Source organism: Mus caroli, chromosome 1 (genome assembly GCF_900094665.2).
Source record: "Mus caroli chromosome 1, CAROLI_EIJ_v1.1, whole genome shotgun sequence".
Taxonomy (NCBI): Eukaryota; Metazoa; Chordata; class Mammalia; order Rodentia; family Muridae; genus Mus; species Mus caroli.
This window is the reverse complement of record NC_034570.1, coordinates 61,031,220-61,052,272: the sequence shown is the minus strand read 5'-3', so window position 1 is coordinate 61,052,272 and position 21,053 is coordinate 61,031,220. Positions and strand designations below refer to the sequence as shown.

Below are 21,053 nucleotides of genomic sequence, written 5' to 3'. Positions count from 1 at the left end.
CTAAAAAAAAAAATAACAAGAAGATGACTTCCAATGATATTCTGCTCTACTTATAGGCCAGTGCCTTTCTCATCCATCATCAGAGCGTTTCCTCCTGCAGCAGATGGGTACTAATACAGAGACCCACAGCCAAACATTGTGCAGAGAGAGAAGCCTTGGCATACACACCTCTAAATGAGATGCCTTCATCAAATCTCCTCCCTTCAGAGCTCGGGGATCTCCACAAGAGAGGAGGTAGAAAAAATGTAAGAACCAAAGAAGATGGAGGACACCAGGAGACAAAGACCCTATAAATTAACTGAGCAAAACTCGTATAAACTCACAGAGACTAGAGTAGCAAGCACAGGGCAGACATGGGTCTGCACCAGGTCCTCTACATATATTATGGCTTTTAGTTTAGTATTTTCATTGGACTACTGGGTGTGTGAACAAGTGTGTCTCTGATTCTTGTGCCTTCTCTAGGGACTCTTCCTTCTGTTGATTCACCTTGCCCAACTTCAAAGTGATGGATTTTGTATGAACTTACATTTTATTTTGTTAAATCAAAAGAATTCAACTGCATTTTCACTTAATAGTATTTTATTTAAAAGTTCACAATTAAAGTATTGTAATAACCAAAACACTTAAAAGCAACAAATGCTATCTTGAAAGAAAGAAAAAAATGTTGCATGTAAAGGAATGGAGGCCCTATGTGTAATATGTGTGGTATACAGAATACAAGGTGAGAGTCAGGCTACTGCCAGAATCCATCATACAAAAGGAACAGGGACTTCTAAAGTGTTTCAAAATTTGAGTAGAAGGTGAATGAGTCTATACATTTCACTTGGCTTATATTAAAATCCAACATGAATATCAAGAAAATAACCACTTCTGTGTTCTCTGCCATTTGCTGACATCTTCTAAAACCTCAAGCAAGGATCTATCAAAGAAATCCAATGTCACTTTGTGAATCATGGGAAGAAAAAATGCTATTTCTAGGTTGACTATATAAGTGAGAATCATTGCCAAAAAAAGAAGAATACACAAACATCATGATGCCATTCGTAAAATAAATCCATATTTTATTTTAACAAAATTTCATGGTAATCTGTCCTGTTTGTGGGCTTTGGGTGTGACTGAAGTTACTTTAAAACAAGAGTATGTTTAGAGTATAGAATTCAGGAGATAGGGCAGCAGCTTTTCCTACTTCAATCGTTATAAACCAGCACCATGAAATGTTAAGTCAGTCTACAAAAGATAATGTGTGAATGGTTGAATTCCTTGTGAAGAACAAATGACTTGGGAAGAACCTATAGTTTTGAAACAGTGACTGACAACAATTTAGTGGTTAAAGATACAGACTACTAAGAACAAAGAAAACCAAAATAAAGTTTGGCAACACCATCCATTCCTGGAGATAGGCTGGGACCAGTCCCTTTGGTGCAGCATGGCTCGAGCTGACTGAAGGATGAATTCACCAGACAAGCATACTGCTTTAGGCTGCCTTTCCAGCACTGTACTGCCTGTAGTGGAACAGACTCTTGGAGTCCACAGTGCGAGATTTCTGCACAGCTTCAGCAAAAAGTTTGGTCACCTGAAAGAAAATGTCAAGAATGTTAGCAACCTACAAGAGATGAAAGTGAATGCAGGATGAATCAGGAGTGAAAAGTCACAAGATCTGCTCCCAATTTTCAAAGGGGTATGGAATGAAAGATGTGATGTGGCTTCTTTTCAGAGTTCAGACTTCAGCATGAGTAAACTTACCCTACCCCCAATGAGGATTAAAACCTACTTAAGCCAAAAATATGATACACAGATCATTAGTGAATCTCAGATATGTGGTTCTTTCTGTGATGACTCTGGCAGCTCATAGTCAAATAAAATTGAGTGAGCTTCATATAATCTTTTGTGTGTGGTGTGATGTGGAAAAGCATGTGTATTACAGCTGCACCTTTGATCAATAAACTATTGCTTTCCTGCAGTGGCTTTTGCTTGGAGACAGGGAGACAGCACTTCCAATCTTCATACCATATTAGACTATATCTTTGTATTCACAGGATAATTGAATAGGTGATTAAAAAAAAAAGAACCACGCCTAATCCTGGCTTTTGATTATCTCTAACTTTTTCAGTGAGGTCATGATCTATCATATTAACTCCATTGTTTTAGAATCTATTAAATCCATCTCTGCTCTATTCTGAGAGAAAGAGAGAGGGGGGATAGGGAGAGAGAGACAGAGAAAGAAACAGAGACACAGACATACAGAGAGAGAGAGAGAGAGAGAGAGAGAGAGAGAGAGAGAGAGAGAGAGAGATTGGTGTAGGGAGTGGTTAACACACTTGAAGAGAGACCCAGAACTAAAACCTGCACATGGCTTATAAATGAAGAAACACACCTGGAAATTAGTGAGGAGAGCAATTCCACTGTCCACAGCTGTCCTCCGAATCACGTAATTATCATGGACAAATTTGGTGTTGTTATTAGGGAGGTTAATCACTAGGTCAATGCTTCCATCTCTTATCAACCTAAAAGAAAAAAATAAATAGAATCCTACAGTTGACAACACCTATTTTCTTACTTAACTTCAAAATTGCTAACACAACACTCTCTCTGATTATTATTTGCATATATCCCTGATTCCTACTACCTGGCCAGAAAAAGCATGAGAGTACATTGTTGTGAATTAACCTGTGTCACATTCTGTTGTTGAACTGATGAGACATTCAAATGTCAAAATCATGAAGTCAAACTGGACTCATTTTACAAAACTCTAAGTAAGGGGCTCATAGCATCAGTGGAAGAGTTCTAAGGTCTGCATATGTTGCTATTTTTTCATTTATTGCAAAATGGTTTCTTGACTTTTAGTAAATACCATAGAGCATAGAATTTGGTATGTTATAGTTACTGGGTAAACCATAACATCCGAGAGTAACATAGAAGGAGCTATTGTGCCCTTGTCCCATGTAGCTTTGTAAAAACAGATTCACTGCTGTTGCCAAAACCTCAAACAGTGTGCCTTACAAAATCATGTGACAATGTGGCTAAGGAACAACCATTTCATTAGTGACATCATCAAAATGCTTACTTTAGTTTTCTCCATGTAGCAAGTGCTCAATAAATTGACTAATCCTTAGATGTACAACTTCAGTGAAATGTAGATGATCAATAACACACACATATATGTATGTATATATATATATATATGTGTGTGTGTGTATACATATATACAGTCTATGTATACATATAGTAAGCACTGCATGAAATACTTTGTAGTTTTACTTGTATATGTCAACAATTTTACCAGAAGGATCTGAGAAATGCTTTCTAGCACATGTGCACAGGTGCACACATGTAGTAATAACACTTTTTATAAGAATGAAGCTATCGCCCATAAATGTGTTCTTTTGTCAATTTGTTAATTTTGAAAAGATGTGAAAGCAAGTGAGAGGAGACCATCATGCTGTGCTAGCTCCCACCATTAATCTTTTGCTTTTCCTTTAGCTTTTGGTTTTGTCTTTTGTTTTCCCAAGAACTCAGAAAACAGAATATTCAGGTCTTACTTTCTGATGGAAGAGAGGCTGGGATTCTGTCCTTCCTGAGATGGCCAAGCCACAGGGGTGGCAGGGACGTTGTTGGCATTGAGCCAGTCTGATGTAGCTTCTGTGGCAAAAAGCTGCATTTAAAATAGAAAACACGGTTACTATAAAGAAGGAGCCTTTGTTAATGAAGGGACAGAGACACACTTACAATAGGAAGAAGATAAAGAAACATGTGAAGAAGTATGACGCTAACAGTAGCCACTTGAACTCAAAATTTGAGGGGGGGGGTACAGATTCTTTAAATATTTGTAAATATTTTCAGTGAGGAAACATTTAAGAGTCTCATTTGAAACTGCATTTGTAAAGGAATTAGTCATTGCTGCTAAATTATTTTTATGAGGTCATGAAATCCATGATCATAGGCCGGATCTGAGCAGTTGGAATAACCTTGTTTTACTGAATCAGGCTGTGGGCAAAGCATTTTGCTACAAAGACACTTTGCCTGTAACTGTAACAGCTGGAAACCATGACCTCACACAGAATCAAGAAAAGGAAACCATCCAGAAATACACTAGCATAAGTGTCCTAATTATGTTTCATCTAAAGTTACTGAGATTTTGAGCTGACAACCACTATTGAGTTTGTAGTCATTTTTGTTAAACCTAGCCTTTCTAGTTATTTTACTCTATGTAAAGTTTATATTCTAACTTTTATTGTTTGATAGTTTTGTGGGCTTATATAACCAATTGTAGTTGTTTTCACCCCTATTCCTATCTCGGATCTTCCTCTCTCTCTCTCTCTTTCTCTCTCTCTCTCGCCCTTCTCTCAATGAGTTCTCTTCTATTTTCATGTCTTCTTCTGTGTGTGACTCACTGAACTTAATTAGACTTTCTCACTGTGAGTGGAATGTTATTTACGATAGATGGGACAACTTACCAGGAGCTACAACACTGAAGGAAATGACACTCTCCTTATCCACCAATCATTAACCACTAATAAACCTCTGGGGACATTTTGAAATTACCAAGTTAATCAACCTTTCTGAACTGAGAAATCAGGTTTCCTGTTTGTGCAGAATTTTATTGTATGGACAATTTTCAATGCTGAACTAAAGCTATGTGGGTTTTTTGGTTTTGGGTTTTTTTTTTTTTTTTTTTTTTTTTTTTTTTTTTTTTTTTTTTTTTTTATGAGCTAAGAGAGTATACCTTGAAACCTTCATTGTGCAACTGCTCAGCAACACCAAGGAATCTTGGACGGAATGATTGCTGGAAAAGAAATTCAAAAAATTCACTTTCTAGATAAACATGGTCTTTGTTAGTCATATCCAACATGGTTTCTTCCCGCCGTTATGAATGTAAGCCTTATGTGTTGCTTTTTCCTTGGTATGAGTTATTTGTTCTCCAATGTAGGTGAAATTCCATTTGTGTTCTCTTGTTGTCTGCCTCCTACCTATGTTTAAGCCCCTTCATGCACAATGAGTCCTCATCATCTTTGTCTAGAACCACGCAGTCTCTTTGTGCACATTCTGTTGTTATTGTTGCTGTTTGTTTGGTTGTTTTGTTCTGTTTTGTTTTGCCTGGTTATGGAGATACTGTGCTGAGATCTGAACATTGAGTCAATCCTGCTGGCACCTGGCTGTTTTGATCTTCCAAACAGCCTGCTCTTGTTGCTGAGTTCTTCTTTTCCACTGCTTTTAATAACTCATTAATCATCCTGGAAGTTCATGTGCTAGAAGCCCCTTAAATATTAAGTTCCTTTCAAACCCTGTTTGCCACTCACTAGAAGTCTGTGCTCAGAAAAGTTAATAGCCTTGGCCTCACTTCTTCTAAAAGAATGATGAGAAAGTTCCTATCTCTTGAGGCTCTACAGCTCACTAATTTGTGTTTTCTGATTTAGCTTTTTTTTTTTTTTTTTAGGGAGTCTCCTAATCCCTTTAGTACAGTGGTAACAATACTTGTGGTATTGGGTCATTGTCATTGACCAGTAGGAAAATTTATTAGCAATCATTATAGAGTGTTAAGACTCACGATCAGCCCTTTCTGGGCTAATAGCAGTTCTCATGAAATATTGATTAACATTAAGATAGTTGCCTTTTCCCAGCTTTTCAGAGACTAGATGCCTGTGTCTTTATCCTACTATTTAATCCTGGGTTCTTCTTCCATTTATTATAGCCCAAACCAACTTTCCCACCATATGCATCATTTCCACATGGGCTTTCCTAATGGTCCAGCTCATTTTTCAGAGTTTCTATCAGTATGTAGTTTTATCCTTCCTAGGACCCCAACTTTACCCTATTCCCCTGGACTCCTGCCCATTGCCATCAGGTGTTGCCCACTTCTAAAGATTCCCAGTGTTTAAGAGTTTGTGTTTTGAGGCAATGTTCAGGAGAGCATACAACAAAGATAAGTCACCTACCCACAGATTAAATTCTATCCTTGACATTATTATCTTGAGTTCCTTAGTATCTGAGCAACTTAAAATTTTGCATGCTTACAGCATATCTGTTCTTTCAATGAGATCATTTCGCTGATTTTACTTTTAAAGGTTTTGTTTAACTGATGGTATAATGTGGTTGTTCCTGTAAATGTCTTCTGATCGATTTGGAAATCACACTAGTGATGTTTGAGAAAAAATATGGACATGATCTTATTTCTAGTGCAAAAACTAAGAATTATAATTAAAAACTCATTGGAATCCTTGTACAATTTTGATGATGTTCTACCCTTAAAATCTCCTAATATTTACAAGCAAAGGTTCTCTGAGAACAGATCTAAATCCTAGAGAATGACTCCAAAGACTATGTTCAAACATAAAATCGTTTTGTAGATTCTGGCCCTCTCAATCCCAGAACTGCAGTTTTATGAGAAGAAACTATTGGCAAATAGAAAAGATAAATGCAATGGAGTGACCTGAGCTAAGGCAGGCACAGGACTTAATCATGACAGCCTTCTAGAGCATGAATTGTAACTGTGCCCCAAATAGTAGCTTTATATTTCCGCTCAGGAATACCTGCATTTAGATACCATCAGTTCATGGCTCTACATAAAAATAAAATAAAATTATGAAACATCATAGAGAAAACAGAGAACAGAGAATAATTCCTACTGACTGACAATAGGACAATTGAAGGCAGTATGTAGCAATGTCTTGGCACATATATTGGACAGATCAGGACATTAATATGCTCCTGTGGTCTTGCTTGGGAGACAAAAGGATAAATGAGATGATCCATCACATTAGCTTCCTAGTTTAAGGTTTCTTGATAAGAAACATGCATGAAACATGCTGCATGAAACATGCCAAATTGATCTCTTCCTTTTGTCCAATCTCCTTCACAGGTAACATTGAATTTGGACTTTCTAATAAATGCACAACAGACTCAGGTTTGTACTAAATGAGAGATCTCAGTTAATGCCTGGGTCATCAGTGCATTCATCACTCATTTAACTAATGACTTGCAATCTCTTAAACATCCGCTTAGCAAAAGGCCACTGAGGACACACGAGGGTGATAATAACATGATAACCCATTTTTCTTCAGGTCTCTAAAATGAACTGCTACAAGTAAGGTGGTTCCCGGATGTCCCAAAGTAACATCATCAGTGTTGTCTGAACTTATTAAAAGTAGAAAACTTTAGGCTCCACCCATTTGGATTGCGTCACGCGAGTATGCCGGTCATATATATATAGTTTTCAGACTCTCCTGGTCATCCTGAGCTACACTTCAGTTGAGAAGTGGAATCTAATGAGGCTATGGGCGTTATCCTTGACTCATTTTGCAATTTGAGGTCCAGATGCTTTAACCTTGACCAAAGTCACAATGAAAAACACTGAGGGAGGAATACCATAATGCAATTTTTTTTTGTCTGCCACTTTAAAATAAAATAAGTCAGCAAGTCCTCTAAGACCTGCAGATACCAGGCAGGACCTCATTATGGAGCTGTTTCGGTGCCGTCCCCCAAGTGAGAAAGATAAATATCCAACATGACAGTATTGGCAGTTCCCAGGCAGGGAACCACTCTGCCTTCTGGTGTGGGGTGTTGGCTTTCATAGTCACATTATAAACTTCTATCAAACATGTATTGAACACTTGTGACACATAAAACAGCCTCTCTACAAAAAGAAATTACCGCTGTCAGTTTGCATCTGAGTAGCCTCAGATTTAAAAGCTGATTGAAAAATACCTGCGTAAGAATCCACTCCTTGGTAGAGGTGAAAAGTACAAAGTAGCTTATGTTCTTGGAAATATTAATAAGGAAAAGTCCTTTTGAATGTGGAATACATATCTATTTCCTTCACTGATCGATTTTTTCACACTAAACCAACTTCCGGCCGCCGAAGGGAAAGCCAAGTTAATGCCAAGTGATATCTATGGATGCTACAGGGTGCTTGGATTGACAACTGTGTGGTTGTTCCTAATGATGCCTCTTTGAAGATAAAAGGTTATTCATGTCACTTGGAGTCATCTTTTCGAATAAACGCTTGCTTTGTGTTTTGAAGCAGTGCTGAAGCCCAGATGTCAAGCCTTCAGGCCGGTGCTTGCCACTTCACCAGCATCACTGAATAGGCCAATCAGAGGGGGAAACACAGAGAGCACTCTCCATCCCCTCTAGAGTAAATCACTCATTGTTAAAGGATGTTCTAGAAACCCTCAAAACAAGGCAGATTGCCTCCTCATAGCAACTAAAAATACATTGTGACAGGATGAAAGGTGACTGGAATAACTGCAGAGAAATCAAGGCTGATTCTGTTGCCTCCTAAACCCATATTATGCTTCTTATATTACAAAAGTTATGGGATGTGGAAGGTTTCTCAGTAAAGACTGAGTACACGTGGCAATCAACCTGACAAAAATGCTTTGTTAAAATCTGCATCCTGACTCTTGCTTTCTCCTAAATCCTAGGTATACAAGATTGATGGTACAAATATTTCAAACTTCCTGGGTGACTTGACCCTGGGATCAGATATAAGAAAGGTCAAAAGAGAGTTCATGAGTAAAAAATTACGATGGAAAAGAGAAATACAGATTTAACAAAATGCCGCATACAGGCAAGTATACACACTATACACACACACATGACCACACACACACACACACACACACATCTGTACTTATTTCAAAATATACTAGTAATAGATACTTAGTTTTAGAATGTTTTCATCCTATGACACTAAGTGAAGAAATTCTTCAGCTCAGAGTCACCTTGCTCTCTAATTCAAGGCTCTCTCTGTTCCCCCAGTTTTCTCTTGGAACCTGTTGTACCAACTGAATGAATCTAAGTGTCTTCATTAAATATTTCTGCCCAGAGCACATATTTCACTCAGGGGGTGTGACAAGGGAAAAGACCTCCACTATAAATGGCATGGATGCTCAGCATCCTCTCCACTGCTCTGAAAAGGAAAAAGAAAGGAATTTCTAGCAATGATATGACTCTCTGTGCTCTGTGAAGCCTATGGCAGCATCATGCAATGTGGGTGACCGCCCTAAGGAGCTGAGATGCAGATGTGAACTCCTCCCTCATCGCTTAATTAAATAACTCCCCCAAACAGGTGCTTCCAGACATACTTTCTAGCCCTGGTCTTCATTTTTATAATGATTTTCTGTTAACTCCTTTTCTATTCTGATCATAGATTTGGAAGACTTGTGGTGAAGACTTCTGGCCCAGTGATAACAAGTTAAGATGCTTTTTCAAAGTGTATCCTGAAATACAGAACACAGGTAACTGGATCCAGGAAGCTGTGAAGTCTAGGTAAGAATATGAGTGTGGTGTAGATTCCTTTCTAGCTGAGATCATCTCTCTAAGATTTAAAACTGTTGGTTCTCTGCCTAGTCTATTCTGTCAGGTTTTCAGTGTAAATCATCAGATTAAGCACTTTTAAAAATTACTATGAATTAAATACAGAGACTATATAAACATTAAATGTTGGGCATGATAGGTGTTCCTTGCCTCTCATAAAATAAGTCAGAAAATTATCTTCTTTCTATTTCTCAAGGCTTACAGTTCTACTGATCAATTTCCCTCATTGTAGATATTTCAGTAAATATAATTTTATTAAATCATTTTTAAACTACATTTAACCTTGTACCAAAAATATATTTAAAACCATAATGATTGTCACTCATACACAAACAGAATATTCTTTGTAATAACTCTTATAGCCGATGAAAGATTGTTTGAAAAATAATTCATTCAAAGGCAGAATTTTAATTAATAAAATCCCATTGCTTAGAAAATATTCTTCTCCCCTCCATAAAGTCCCCCTTTGTCCTACAAAGCAAAATTCTGTTCACTGATGCCAAAATCCCACAAATATTTCATAGGAACAAATTAATTTTGCGGCACATTTCCCTGCAGCACAGGAACCAAACAAGCCACAATTTTATACATCACTGCCTCTTTAAACTGCTATCTGAAAATGTTAGCAGTGTTTTCATTAGTTGTGGAGATGAGGGCTAAGGGCACGGTCTCCTCTGAATGTCCCCAAGTCTCACATTAAACTTTAAGCCATCCCTGGAAGTTGGGCCAACATTCTCCTAGTTGGAACTTAATAATACTTAGTACCCATTTATAAAGTGATGAGCCACTCTTATGATGTGATTTGTCTCTAAACTGCCATTAAGCCTCACGTAACAAGTCATCTTGTTAGCCTCTGTTCTAAGTCCTCATCATTGTCCTTCTTCCAACTCCATAAAGCAAAATCTCAACTTACTCTCCAGTAACTTCTCTAAAGTGACTACCTGTCCAGTCTCCAGAGTCTAATTTGCTAATATTAAGATGCCCTAATGAGGTGGCATTTATAATAATCACCCACCAGCTTGAGGATACCTGATTCTGTTCTAATTATGTTTTTATTGATTTTTGAGAAGCCATGCAGGGTCTGAGCTTATTAAAGTCACAGCAGGGGAGGTATATATGACCAGTCATTGTTTTTAAAGGATGTAAGAATGACTAATCTCAAGTCATAATGAGTGACCACTTGAAAAGCGTATACAATTATTTTTAGCAAATAAAAAAGACATGTATATACTATTGCAATAATTACTTCAAAAAATTCCAGACATTTTATATTCAAAATTTTACCCTGAGATATATTTATACCTGGCTTGCAAAAATAAACCAATGTTTTTTTTATTGTGTTAAAATATTCATACATAGTCATCTTATGTTGCTTTGGCCTATATACATAAAAAAGAGGCACAGACCTGTGCAAGTTCAAACCAGACAAAATTCCAGTATGAAGAAGATTTCCCTTACCTACCTAAAGAATTATTGGTAACTGTTAGTTGGGGTAGGGAACACTAATTTTCTTGAAGAATGTAGTCCCTATTGGACTGCCCACCCTCATTGAAGACCCTACATCCAAGAGTATATGGACAGCACAAACTATAATTAGGAAGTTTAAAAAGATAAAGAACACAAAGATGGGGAGGTAGGAAAGGAGGAGTGGACCTGGATGGAGAGGGGGCAAAGGATGAGTTTGATCAAATAATACTGTAGAACATTCTAAATAAATGAATAAAAATGAGAAAAAAATACAGAGAGAAGGCCTTCTCAAGGAACAAGGGGCCATTGCTTTTCTAGCATAGCTCCTTCCACAGCACATACTCCTTTGCTGGAGACTTTTTTCTTTCAGTTCCTTAGTTTACATTTGCATTTGCTGTTGCAGCAGGAGAATGCCAAAATAAGAACCAGTGTCCATTCTATAAGTTACCATTTTTCCAAGGAATGTAACCTATCCCCCTCACTTCTGTGCCAGATTAGCATCCCGGCCACTGTTGGTGGCCCAAGAATGAGCACAGACACACACCACTCACCTGGATTCCAATCAAAATGCCCTTCTGAGGTATCTTAAACCCTGTAGACAGCATGGCCTTCAGGAAGGCGGTGTGAATACCCTCACCGAAGCACGCCACCTGTTTAGGATTAAATTTAAAAAATAAAATAAGAGAAGGAAAGAGAAGAACAATCTAACACACTTGCAAAGGAAAGAGAAAGGGAAAAGACAAAGGAAAGCAATTGAAAAGCAATGTTCTGATAAACTCTCTGGATTTTATTAGTATTTCCCGAAGACCAAGTAATCTGCATCCAAGGACCGAATGGCTGGCCAGGACAGATGTATCTTATGTCTTTAATTAAGCATAATGAATGAATAAGCATCTCCTTCTCAATTCAACAACACTCAGTGGAACAACATACCGGATTGTACTGCAAGTTATCTGGATACAGATCACAGCTTCTGGTGTGTAATGTGGAGAAATCTCAAACATTAATGTGAGTTAGTGTTTAAATAACTGAATATGTCATGTGTACCAGGCAGCAGTATATGAATTTAGGATAAAAAAAAATGATAAGAAGGCCAAACTACTGACCCAGTGGTGTAAAGTCACCTCAGACCTTAGGAGAAAGCTGCCTAAGAAATGCAGTAAGTACATGAAAATCCCAAAAGAGTTTTTTGTTTTTTTAATCACTTTTTATAAATGGAACCAAAATATCCTGCAACGCATCCTGGAGACCCAAGCCACATGTAAAGAAGGAAAAGATGCCAAGCTAACACAAATAGGCGGGGTCTGTCGAGATTTCCTGGGGGTAGCTTCTGTACACTGTAATTACAAGTCAAATGGCCACCATAACTAGAGGACAAGTGGTGTATTTTAACATGATGGGAGTCAATTCTGCACATATCATCTGGCACACATTCAGAGTCCCCATTATAGTAAATAATGCTGACGGCTGAATTCATTCTTTAAGCAAATGACTCTCTCTTGCGGGGCAAGGAAAGTTCTCAAGAGTGTAACCTTCAGCTGACCACAAGTACATGCCTGCTTTTTCTCTCCACAGTGAACATTTTAATCAGTCATATGCTGGCCAATCAACTCGAGCAATGTCAGTGGAAGTTAATGAGTCTCACTTCCACTGAAAGGAACCCTGCCGTCTGATCAGAAGTGCAAGTACCCAAAACAGGTGTCCCAGCAAAGTCAAATAGCCCTGTGAAGATTGGGACTACATCCTCACTTTATCCCTGTAAAATAAAATGCCCCTTAATTAGATAAGATGCTGGGCGCTTATGCCACTATACAACAAGCCACTTAAACACTATAAAAGTGTCTTTGAAGCATAGCTGAGATTTCTAAACTGGATTTATTACTCTGTATTCGGTTATGAAACAGAATTTAAAACATCATACTTGATGACACTTGGAAATATGACTTTAATATTAGAAAAATTCTTTTTATGGTTTAGAAAGGAGACAACACATAGGAACAGCTTCTAAGTGTTCACATTATCCTCAATGAATGAAACAGAGAGGACATAAACCCTGAAAACAATCATGCCACACCAGAGAAGGAGAAAAGAAAAAAAACCTCTCCCTGCTCTGCCTCTGCATCCACTGAGAACAGAATCGTGGGATCAGAGTGAACCTGAAACAGCATCATTTCTCTGGGAATAATGTAAGACCCATAGTTCACAGCTAGGCCTGTTTTCCAGCTGAATTAAAAGACATGGCAAAAGGATCAAGAGCCACTTTCTAAGAATGTAACTATATCACCACAGTCTCTCATCCCTCACTGCCTGTCTTGTGGCCCCACGTGGCTTCTCAACAAAGCTCCGTGCTTGTAACCAAGCAACAATAGAAAACATCACGCATTCCTTGCAATTAAATATTCTCCTATTTACATTCTTTCCTTGATACGAAGAGAGACCATGAGGTTTCACAGCCTGGTGTTGCCACTCCAGTGAGGACAGATGAGAATCTGAAGGTGGGAGCCAGTATGCCTGTCAAGGGCTAGGTGATTCATAAAATGTCCTGACACTGACATGTAGCGAACTTTCTAGAATCTGACAGCTCTCTATGGCAAAACACATTTCACATTCTTAAAGAAACCTTCACCTGATGCAATCCCAACACAAGAGAAGAGGGACACCCAGTGGCCAGTCCCATTATAGTTTTTAGACCAGCCTCAAGAGGTTGAAGCGGGGATTCATCTTAAAGGTGGGCTGGAATATTTCATATGTTCACGATTTCCACAATTCACATCTATGACCTTTTAATGATGTCATTGTACACATTTCTAGTAAAGATGTGCTGCTCTGCTTCAATCATAGCAAGCCAGACATTCTGTTCCTACAGAAAAATGTGAGAACTTTGAAAAGAATGACACGGGATATACTCAGACGTCTAGAGAAATCCATGACTGTTGTTTACAGTGGGTAATGTGGAAATGAATTAAGTACACATGTATTCTCAATTCCCAGGTTCGCATGTAAAAATGTCAACTTGTTACAAAAGGTAGAAGACTTCCCTTTAATTCAAACTTCCTATTCCTTTGAGTTCTCCAGGGAAGGTGAAAGCTTGTGAAGTTTATGTTTCTCTTGCCACTGATAACTTTCCTTACATGACCATATTCAGATCACAGACACACAGATTTCCAAGTCAACTTAACAAAAGTACTGATGGATCATTAGCTAGTTTACCTCTCCAGTAGAAGCCATCTCACATCTCAGAATAGGATCAGCATCTCTCAATCGGGGCCAGGAAAACATTGGAGCCTGTCAGACGCAATAGGGAAGAAAAACAACGTGAGATAAAGGGATGAAAGGAATCACCTCCCACGGGATTCATTAGGGCCAGGGTGCGTGAGCAGAAAAATAAACTCTCTTTGGCCAAAAAAATCTGACTTGAAAAATAGCTTTAAAATTCTGTTCCAAGAAGATGTTTGTATTCCTTGCCCAAAAGTTGGGTGAAGTAATCGCAAACAGCCTCTGTAAACAGATGCCCTGTGACCAGTCTAGACCAGTACTGCTAATCTGGCCTGCATATATTCATATTGGAACTATTTCAAACAACATCTACTGGGCATGAGTCTCCCAAACACAGAGTTCAAACACATTTTCCTTGATAGGCTCTTGGAACATTCCTCTCCTTAGTTCATTCATTTGAACTTGCAGCAAGCCACCTTGCCAGACACGGCTGTCTGTGAGCGGACTTCTGAGACATTACAGTGCTGTTGATACCCCTTAAAAGCTTTGAAAAACATTCACTTGGAAACATTTTTTTCCGTCCTTTTTCATACCAGCAAGAACACTGAAGTACTTCCTTTTCAATTATTTTATCAGTGTGGCTCCTAAGGACTTGAGTTCTTATTTCTTAACATTTGCCTGTTTATCTGGTCTAGACGATCCTTCTGTTGATAGCCACACTTTCTAAGTTGTGGGAAAATGAGCTTGGGGTAATTTTACTGGATGATCTTAATAAAGTTATTATATGTTCCTATCTTCCAGCTTTCTTGTTCTGCTACTTTCCCATCAGCCACACTAGGTCTTCTAAAATTGACAACAAATAAAGACCTTGAAAAAATAATGTTTATACACACTGAAAACTATGAACAAAAGATGTGAAAATCAGTGCATTTTGAAATGTGACCCTTAGTTGGAATTATGACATATTCCTATATATGTCTATTAATTTATAAAAATAAGCATATTTTCTGTTTATTAATAAAATAATTTAAGTCTATGGTGAAAAGATATTTTTGTCGACTAATACCTTCTGATCTTAAACTTAAAATTCATGTGTAGTACGTGTCTTAACAATGAAAAAATAAGATCCTATCTCAACACACCACATAATCCAAAGAATTCTAACTCATTAACTTTATAATTTTGAATCTTAGAAACAACTTAGACAAATACAACTAAATTCAGAAGTTGGAGTCTCGGCAGAAGCAGAATCATGGCTGGAGCTACTAGTATATATAAGAACAGAATCTTTTTAAAGCAATGGCTCTCAACCTTCTTAATGCTGTGGCCCTTTAATATAGTTCCTCATGTTGTGGTGACCCCCAACCATAAAGTTATCTTTATTGCTACTTCATTTTTTTTAAAGATTTATTTATTTATTGTTTATATGTAAGTACACTGTAGCTGTCTTCAGACACACCAGTAGAGGATGTCAGATGTCATTATGGATGGTTGTAAGCCACCATGTGGTTTCTGGGATTTGAACTCAGGACCTTCGGAAGAACAGTCAGTGCTCTTACCTGCTGAGCCATCTCTCCAGCTCTATTGCTACTTCATGACTATAAGTTTGCTATGGCTATGAATCACAATGTAAATACCTGATTTTCTGGATATCTGATATGAGAACCCTGTGAAAGGTTATTTGACACCCATCCCAAGAGGTCACAACCCACAGGTTGAGAACCAATGCTTTAAAGACATCCAAAATATATCAATGTCACATACATTAACTATATTTCAAAATATTAATCAATTTCACTGTGTGTGATTTATCTAAGAGAGTCAAATGTATTTGTCTATTTCATAAATGCTCATATCTGTCCATCAAAGCATTCATAATTATGACTACAATGTATCTAGAGGAATATAGTGGCTTTATGACTAAAGTATTATTAAAATATAATTTTAATTCTGTCACCTTCAGAGCACCACTGCAAACTGTCACTTCAATTTTCCAAAAGGGAAAATCTGTTTCACTGAAGAAAATACAAACTAGGAAAAGGCAGCCCAGGGGGTGAAGAATTTAACCAACACCTCAGGGTAACCACTTTTATGAGACTCATGAATACCGGGAGACTGTTCACCGTTCAGCCTTGTCCTAAACAAGACTGCCTAAAATTTCGATTTGCTAACTAAACCAGCACCAACATGTGTCAGGTGCAGAATTATGGGGTACAATCCACTTGGCTAGCTGATGTTGAGGTTATGCGAGCTTGATGGTTGTCAATGTTTCTCTGAGTGCAAAAAAATCCACAGGCAGGTTCTGCTTATAAAGTTTCATTTCTGCTTATAAAATGACACACATTATAAGATGTTACCTTAATGGCAACGTAGTCAGAGGGAATGATGGGCTGCTCCAGCGTGGGAAGTCGCTTCTCATCAATGCTCTCCCCGATCATCACCTTTGTAGCCACGTCAATGAAGTCCACCCCAAGAGTCTTGGAGACAAAGGGAAAGGATCTTGATGCTCTCAGATTGCACTCAATCACCTAAGGACATAAGTTCAAAAGGAAGAAGATGATTAGTGACAGTAACAACCATCTAAATATTCACTTTGTCCCTTGGTTTCCTTCTATGTCCAGGTCACTCCTCTAACCCCATCCCCTTTATCTCCACTGCTTACATTTTTTGATTAATTGCCTTCTTTGGGGTCATTATCTTTGAACTGTGGCTCTTTTCCATCACATTTCCTGGTTCAATCCCTACATATTTCTGATGCATTTCATTTAATGCAGAGTTTGGATAATGTGACACTCCTAACTGAAACATTACTAGAATCCTGCTGACTTCATATTCAAGCCTAGCTAGTCAAAGACTTGCATCTTTTTGCCTCAACATGTATCTCTCTTCTCTTAAACCACTTTACTGGCCCAAGTCTGACTTTCCAAGATTTGATTCCAGTCCACATTTAGAAAAACACTTTCTCTAAGCATAAAGATTGATGAATTAGGATCTCCCAAAAGTGCTAGTTATTCACTGTTGTAGATGATCTTATAACCATGTAGAATACCCTATCTACCTTCAACTTACCAAAATTTGGGTTAGTCTATAAACTTTCATTCACAATATTAAATCTTTCTTGAAACCTTTTATTATTTCTCCATATAAGATATAATATTCAAATATATGCCCTATATATATATATATATACATGTATATATATGTATATATATATATGTGTGTGTGTGTGCGTGTGTGTGTATAATATTATCTTCCTTTTCAACTCTAAAGACATTTACACTCTCCTCCAGCAGCTAGTAAAGCTATTAGTACACTTTTCCTCCCAGTCCTCCCTAAGTTACACAGTATCTGAAGGTGGATATTATGCCCCATTTATCACTACAATCACCCCTTGACTCCATGAAAAATAGTGAACAGGTATTTGTTACTAATCATTTGAATAAAATAAAACAATTAGAAACCATCTAATTGGTCTAAATTATATTTTGTCTTTCAAGATGGCTTATAAAACAACTTTTTTCTCTGGGTCAGAAGCAAGTCAAACTTCAATGAAGGAATTTATGAATACATGTGCTGTTCACTGTAAGAGATACATGCATCCGTATGTATTTCACTGTAGGTGAGATATGGTGCTCTTTCAGAACATCAAATACTTTACAAAGCTGTGAGTGTGAGTGACATCTCAGTTCCACTAAGAGCTCTTAACTTCAAATAGGAGAGACATTATGCACGATGTAACATTCCTCTCAGAGAGGAGCCACTGACAGGGTCATGAAGATCAGCAAGGTGAAGCACAGCCCAACATGACCAACATAACCTAACAAGATGGCAAAGTCCTCCAAGAACATTAGTATTTCTTACCAAGACATCATTTCCTTTGACAAGAAACTGGACATTGAATGGCCCAGAGATGGCAAAAGCCTTTGCAATCTTTCGTGTGGCATCCTTCACCTGTGAGAAAGGACAATGACACCGTGATTGAGAGCATAGTAGAGACTTAAAGAGATGCATAATTCTGTCTAGATGCCTTTGTGTCCTTTTGTAGTGATCCACATTCCAATTAATAATAATAGTTAATAGCAATAGTGGGTAATGGGTCAAGACACAAATATTTTACAAGGGCATTTGTCCTCCTCTTGCAATTACATACTCTGTTCTTCCAGAGAAAGCTAAATTAAATCTTTCCTTTCTACTTCCTCCAACAACGGAAACTGCAGTTCAAACTATACATCAATCGAATGACCTACCTGCAGAGAAGGGCAGGCTCTCTAAATACATGGTCCTGCAAAGCAGCCAGGGAGATTTCTGTTGCTTTTCTGTTACCCTGAACTCTACGAGGATAGATATTATGTTCAGAAAGAAATAGTGTTTGCCTGCAGGGAGTCCTTACATGTATATATGTCACAGGTTGAAGACCCTCTACCTAGCAAGAAAGTGAAGTTTCTCATGCCAAGATTGGCAATGATGACAGGAAGCAAGAAGTTTCCACTCATTACAGATACAGGAGTGGGTCATCAACGTAACTGTATATGGAAGGAAGCCCAGCTTATGCTATGTCTACTCAGAAAGACTTGGGAAAATCTGAGGTTTGTGCTTATTCACCCTAACATGAAAGATTGAATCATATTTTAAATCTAAAGACTTCCTTAAACTCCTATGCTATTGTTATTACAAAGCATTCTATTACCTCCATATTCAAGAGCAAAGGCCTTCAAAATATACCCAAAGCAAATGTACAGGCCAGCACAAATTCTTATAGCGGGGCTTTAAAAAAGAAGCTCTCTATAAAGGGCAATTCAACTTGACCTCCCTTAAGTTCTCTGACTTAGGATGACAGGGTCTACATGTGTATAACTTGCCATGCATACTGGGTGCTGAAGCAGTCATATCTTTAAAGGAACTGCTTTCAAAGAGAGGTCAAGAGTTATATCAGAAAGTGAGGGCTCCAAGTGGGGCTCAGAGTGAAGAGAGAGTGCTCAGGTTCCAATGTTTCCTGAGTGGCTGCTCACCACTCTTCAAAAGCACCACTTTTTATTGCTCTTAATAAGTCAGTCTCAGCTATCAGAATCACCTGTGGTATTGTCTCTAGACGTGATCCCCAGACCAGTGGTGATTATAACTCTAGGAGACCCTGGTGCAAAGGAAAATTCAGAGAAGTTTCCAGATTTTTAGCATCAGAGATTTAGGGTGGAGTCAGGTGTTTAAGCAAGTCACCTGGGTGATCTGGATGTCCACTAAAGGTTAAACTAGCACACAATCAAACAGGCTCTAAGCACAGTGAAAAAGATCATCACTACAACACTCAGCTGGTTAAGGGCAAGAAAGTCCCTCATTAAATTTAGCCTGGAGCACGCCTTGCAAAAACACTTTTTTAAAACTAAAGGCTTCTTCTGTTGCTTTCGGTTTTTTTTTTCCTTTACTACTTCCTTTCTGCCCTCGTTTCTAAATGATGACCTTTTCAATGGCTCCTTGGCTGATGGTCTGTGTAGGTAGCATCAGGGTGGCATCTCCTGAGTGGACACCTGCATCTTCAACATGTTCAGAGATGGCATGGGAGATGACCTGCCAAAAGAAGAGTTTTTAAAAAGTTTTGTGAGACACCTACTTTTGAGCACTACTCCATCCCCCTCCCTGTGATGTTCGGCCAGTTCTGGCATCATTACTGAGCTACTGTGCTAAACTCCTGTTAAGAGCAGAAAAAAAGCTGCACCACTGTCCAGGTCTCAATGTATAGTGACAAATAACCTCTATGGGGAGCAGAGAGGGACAAAAAGACTGGTATTTTCCTCTTTCCCCAATTGGCAAGGGTGTAACCAGTAGAAAAAATAAGTCAACTCATACTGATTAATAAGGTCAGGACAGGAAATTACAGTGAGAACAGCTTTATCTTTTAGGCCCCAGGGAAGAAGACTAGAGAGGTGACTATCTAGTGATATGAATGGCATGGCACACCACACACCACACAAACCCTGTTGTAGAGAGAAAGATTGAAGATATGGTGCAGAGATCTTTAAAGTGAAGTTTGAGAGGCAAGAAAATACTCTTGTTCTCCTTGAAAGAAGCAAAAGCCTTCTTCATAAGGAATAACCACGTGTGTGTTGAGTTCATGAGGTTGAAAGAAACTCAACCTCTTGCCTGTCAGATGCTGAAGCGTAAAATCTCAGTAACTTGAATCCATATGTTAATAAGATATGTTGCTCAGAAACTTATGAGGCTTAGTTATGGGGAGGAGATTTCATGGCTGCATGAGACTAATGGAAAACACATAAAGGTATTTAGTCATTGAATTTGTAAGTTGCATAATAGTGTAGAGTTTCTATTTTTCTGATGTCAGTTTTGAGCTCTGGGACCCAGACAGGGCAGCATGGCATGGGTTTCTATCGAAAAGTGAATAACAGTGGTGCTTATCTTCACAGAAGATTTGTAAAATACAGAATGCTTATGAAGTCAATTCATGTTTGTGCATGCTTGTGTGTGTAAGTTTATATGTGACAGCACATGTTTATGTGTATGAGTGTAGGTGTGGGAATGCATGGATGCACATGTGTGTGTGTGTGTGTGTGTGCCTGTATGTGTGTGTATATGTGTGTGATGTTCTTTTCCAACCAGAAAAAAAAAAGATTCCAATATATAACCTAACAGTTGTGAGTGTGTAGGAAAAACAAGAGCAGTCATCCCACTGAACTCAGTGGCATTAAGATAAATAAATATGAGTGGTATGCCCATTTCTGGGAATGAACTTAAAAATTGTGAGAGTAACATGAAACAATTCCAAAAGACAGATTCTGGAACAATATCCAAGGGTATGGTCGGTAAAAACAAAGAAAAGTCCACATTACAAAAACCCAGACCAAAACCAATCCAACAAGCCAGTACAGGCTCTAGAAGAAGCACAGTATGCAAACAAGCACACTTTTCCAGGATAGCCCCCACTCTCCACTTCCATAGATGAATAATTGCATTCCTCCTACTCTCTATCCCTGCCTCAAATATTAAAGGTGGGACTTATTTTATTATCTAAAACAGGAGATGGGGAATGAGAGTTGTAGGAAGAA

At 38.2% G+C, this 21,053-nt stretch overlaps 1 protein-coding gene across 1 annotated transcript in view; it reads right to left on the bottom strand.

Moving 5' to 3' along the window:
• Positions 1-561: 561 nt before the first annotated feature.
• The window catches only part of Cps1 (carbamoyl-phosphate synthase 1), a 107,592-nt gene continuing 87,100 nt past the window's right edge, over positions 562-21,053 (bottom strand). The window contains 9 exon segments of the mRNA XM_021156158.2: positions 562-1,573; positions 2,375-2,504; positions 3,540-3,652; positions 4,724-4,783; positions 11,334-11,432; positions 13,993-14,067; positions 16,356-16,526; positions 17,860-17,949; positions 19,453-19,560. Of these exon segments, the coding sequence (XP_021011817.1) occupies positions 1,475-1,573; positions 2,375-2,504; positions 3,540-3,652; positions 4,724-4,783; positions 11,334-11,432; positions 13,993-14,067; positions 16,356-16,526; positions 17,860-17,949; positions 19,453-19,560 (945 nt within the window). The 3' untranslated portion in view covers positions 562-1,474.